The sequence below is a fragment of the Myotis brandtii genome, unplaced genomic scaffold (genome assembly GCF_000412655.1).
Source record: "Myotis brandtii unplaced genomic scaffold, ASM41265v1 scaffold376, whole genome shotgun sequence".
Lineage (NCBI taxonomy): Eukaryota > Metazoa > Chordata > Mammalia > Chiroptera > Vespertilionidae > Myotis > Myotis brandtii.
In genome coordinates this window covers 278,284-282,860 of record NW_005364451.1, presented here as the reverse complement: position 1 = coordinate 282,860, position 4,577 = coordinate 278,284, and the positions used below count along the sequence as shown (strand labels likewise).

At 37.4% G+C, this 4,577-nt stretch overlaps 1 protein-coding gene across 5 annotated transcripts in view; it reads right to left on the bottom strand.

Annotated features, from left to right (window-relative positions):
- Window positions 1-4,577, bottom strand: part of GABRA3 (gamma-aminobutyric acid (GABA) A receptor, alpha 3) — a 241,088-nt gene that overhangs the window by 137,310 nt on the left and 99,201 nt on the right. For all 5 annotated transcript variants that reach the window (XM_005872355.2, XM_005872356.2, XM_005872354.2 and 2 more), the window contains one exon: window positions 1,629-1,794. In XM_005872355.2, the coding sequence (XP_005872417.1) occupies window positions 1,629-1,768 (140 nt within the window). In that variant the 5' untranslated portion in view covers window positions 1,769-1,794. The remainder of the gene's footprint in view (window positions 1-1,628; window positions 1,795-4,577) is intronic.

Sequence of the window (4,577 nt, the reverse complement as noted above, 5' to 3'; positions counted from 1 at the left end):
GGAGGTTATCTCTTCCTCTATTCAGTCCTCAGGCAATTCATGATTGAGGTGAGGCTACAAAAGCCCAAGCCCACTGCCTCAAGGTGGGCCAATTCTTTAGTGCCATTCATGTTCTATAGCGCCCTTTGGGGTCAAATGGAAGCTATACTTTAAGTGAATTCATGCCTTTGCTTTAGTTCTTCCTCTTCCCAACTTGCTTCTCTTACTTCCATATAACTTTCTTTGAGAGCACCATCTCAATAAATCATTTGCTTAAAAACCTTGTCCTGGGCACAGACAATAGGTTGCTGAAAGCCTGGGGCCGAGAAGGTGGGGGTGGACTGGAGGGGGTTAATGGGGGGGAAAAGGGGACATATATAATACTTTCAACAATAAAGAATTATTTTTAAAATAATAATAAAAATAATTTCTCTGTTCTAATTTCTAATGCTATAAATGTTTATAGATATAACCCACATAAACTAAAGTTCTTTCAGGTCCTCAATAATATTTTAATTATTGGACCTGGCTGGCACTGGCTCCTGAGAGCAATTGTGTGGATCTCTTTCCAGCTGTGTTCAATAACATCAGGTTAACTAGACACTCAAATGTAGTACATATTTCCTTATAAAAAAAGGGAATATGTTTTCTTCCACTTGGACTACTACAAGAATCCTTGTCCTGGGCCTTGCTTCTAGAGAACCTAATCTAAGAACCAGAGCATTGTGGTATCTCTGAAGTCAAAGAAAGAATTGTGTTTAAATTTACATTTATTTTATGCATATTTATATATGTTTTATTTCATAAGAAAGAGGAGTTAAGGAAGGAGTAAAGAGTCAACAATGCTGAATGTTGCCACATGGTACTAAAGAAATTATGTTGTACTAGAGGCCCGGTGCATGAAATTCGTGCACGGGTAGGGTCCCTAGGCCTGGCCAGCGATCAGGGCCTATCAGGGCCTTCTGGCTGCCAGCTGGAGCCTTCCTTCCAGCTACAGGCCGGGGCCTTCATTCATTCCACACCGCCCCCTGGTGGTCAGTGCACATCATAGCGAGTGATCGAACTCCCCGTCTCCTGGTTGAACTCCCAAGGGGACAATTTGCATATTAGCCTTTTATAAATATAGGTAAGAACAAACAAGTGATCATTTTAGCAACAGTCAACATTGGCCCTGTTGGTTGCTTAAGCTGCCTTAGAATTCTGGAGTTGGAAGTCAGCACCAGTGGAGCAGAGTGAAAGATAGAAAAAAACAAAGAAAAACACTCCTTTAAAGATGACTGTAAAGAGGAGAAAAGATTTAAGGCACCATCTGAAGGAAAGTTTAAATTTAAGATGGAAGATTCTTGATCACATTTAAATATTAATAGGACAAAGCCAATTAAAAAAAGGACAGATGAAAGGCTGAGAGCAAATGACTGGACAGAATTGCCTTTTGGATGTTATAGAGAGAATTCAAACATGGGCTAGGAAGTTGCCCAAGAGATCTCTTTCTATCTTGAAAGTCTGAGCTGCTTATGCTTTTACAAATTCAATGCAATGTCTAGTATCAAGGACCAGAGTACTTTAGTTCATTTGGAAAAAAAATAAAAATTTTTGTTCAAGACAAGAATTTATCACAGGATTCTTTTCTTAGAGTTAAGCCATCTTACCCGCCAATATCCTGCTTCACAAAATCCCCAGGTTCTTGTCGTCTTGATTCCCCTTGGCCAGTTGTTTCAGGGGGAATATTCATCAGGAAGAGAAGCCCAAAGCTGGTCATGTAGAAGTAACTCATTCTTTTGATTATCATCTTCTTAGACACCAACTTGGAGAGTCCTGTGAGATCCACGTTGAGGGAAAGAAAAAGGGGAAATAAGTAGGTAAGGGGAAGGAGAAAGAAGAAACTTCAAAAAAGATTTTAACTCTATTAGACTCATTTAACTTCCTTGGTATCTAGTTACTTAATGCTTGATGTGACAATTCCCTTTCTCCAGTTAATCAATGTCACCAAAATTCATTTCCAACCTACCCCTCTTTAAATTTACCAGAGCCCATCTAAGTAAAGGTAATGTAAAGAACTCTAAATCAGTAAACAGTAGCCTTAAGGTTACAGCTCCATTTCTTTCCTTATCTTATTATGATTAGGTGACTCACAGAATTTCTCTTAGCCTCTGTCACCTCTTATAATCCAAAAATTTAAAATAATCTCTCATGCCTTTGTTTTATTTTCTACCACTTCTCTCTGATCTCTACTGCCACAAATGCCTTTGCCATAGTTAAGTATTGTAGAAAACACCAGAATATTAAGACCTGGAATCTCTTTAGAGCATAATTAGGATTGATTCTCATCTTGATACAGTTAAACAATTTTCCTGAAAACCCTGTGTGGGTGGCTTGTGCCTCCTCATTATGCAGTTTATACAATTTGAATATTCTTAATTTATTATACTAGCTACAGGCTCCCCAACACAATCTGGTATAGGCATAGAAAAATATGATACTGGAGAACATGGACTTCTGACATAATGAAATGTCCACATTACATATAAAGTAGTCATAGTATTAGGTTGTATCACATAAATTATGGACCAATATGCAACAATTTTGTTTCACAATGGCAATTTCTTGTCAATCTAATATATGTGCTGTGGCATTCATGATTCAAAGCTGTATAGGAGATGATGGTCATTTTACAGAAATGAACAGAACAGGTCATGGGATATAAGTAAGAAAATATGGTGTATGCACAGACAACTCTAGTATAGTCAGAAACCATAATATATGTCCAAATATCCATAGTGCTTTGGAAGATCCTAATGTTGTATGATCACATAACAAACATCAATGTTTAGATAATAATCATACACAATTGACAATTACTTTACAGGAACAAAGAGACATGGTACAGGATATAAGTCCAAATTACAGAAATGATCCACGGAATGTAAGAAAGAACCATGGTGGGTGCTCAAAAAACATAAATGCATAAGTAATGATCCTGGAGAAGATGGCCATGTTGCATAAGCAAAGAGACTAATAGTGTGTGTGCAACTGTGCTATTCTAGCATGAGTTACATTCAAATAATCATGATAAATAAGCAGCAAACCTCCACACTAAGACTAGGTGCTAATGAACAGAAGCAAATACTCATGATTTGGAATGAGAGACTGTGATATATAGTATGATACATACAAAGAGAATTCTATATTAACTTAATGACTAAGGTGCATGTCCAAATAATCATTATGCATGAGAAGACTGCATCATATATAGAAGAAGTTGGACATAATATGTGCCCTCCAACTACCATGACACTTTGTTAGCAAACTTCATTATTACAATACATGTGGAGATATGTATGGTAAAACAATTTAACCATGCTAAATGTCAGAAAACCATAGCACATGAGCATAGTAGTCACTGAACAAGAGAAGAGGGACCTGATACTCACTCCATTAAGACATTGTACATTATCAAAAGCATGCCACCTACCCAGCCAGTGTGGCTCAGTGTTTGAGCATCGACCCATGCACCAAGAGGTCGTTGGTTTGATTCATGGTCAGGGCACATGCCGGGGTTGCATGCTTGATCCCCAATAGGGGGCGTGCAGGAGGCATGCAATCAATGTTTCCTTCTCATCAATATATGTTTTGTTTTAACATGGATGTTTCTATCTCCCAGCCTCTCTCTCTAAAAATCAATATAAACATATTTTAAAAACTGTAAAAAGTATACCTCCTGGATTGTTGTACAACAATAAGAATATACGTAACACTACTAAAATGTGCATTTAAATATTTAAGACCTGTTATTTTTTTACCATGATTAAATTTTTAAATTAAATTTATTGGGATGATATTGGTTATTAAAACTCTACATACTACTGGAATAGATATCCTTCGCAAGTTAGCAAATTTCTACAAAACAAGTCCAACCCTGTACAGAGAACTGTAGCATATTAGCAGATATTAGTATTAAATGAACATACATACATCTATGGTACATGATCAGATGACCATCAAACAAGTGCAGATAAGGACCGTAGAGATGAGCAGAAACCCAAAATTCTCATGACAAAATTGGTGAATTTTCTAGTTACTGTAGTGCATAAACTGAAAAGGATGACATTTGAACACATAGCCTTCAAGCATAATAACGTATCTATGTAGCTTAAGACAACTATTGTATATGCTTAGACACCCATGATTCATGTGAAGAAGTATTTGGTATATTAGTCCTTAACTATGATGTGTGCACATAAAATGTATGCATCATGACAAACCTGATATGAGCAGATAGCTATGCTAGCATAGCAGACGCCCATGAAGCATGAACAGAGGGCCATGGTCCAAGAGAAGGCAGACATACTAAAAAAAAATTGTGTTTTCTTGAAGGGGCAAAAGTATTCTTTATTATTCATTTGCTATTACACTATGGTAGCAAACTGGAGTAAATAGTTATGTACAAAAGCAGGAGCCACCCAATATATTAGTTCACATTATAAATGGAATACATACTGTTACAGCAAAGGTTCTCTTGAGCATTATGTGCCTACTAGAGGCCCGGTGCACAAAAATTTGTGCATCCGGCGGGGGGGGGGGGCCCCTCGGCCCAGCCT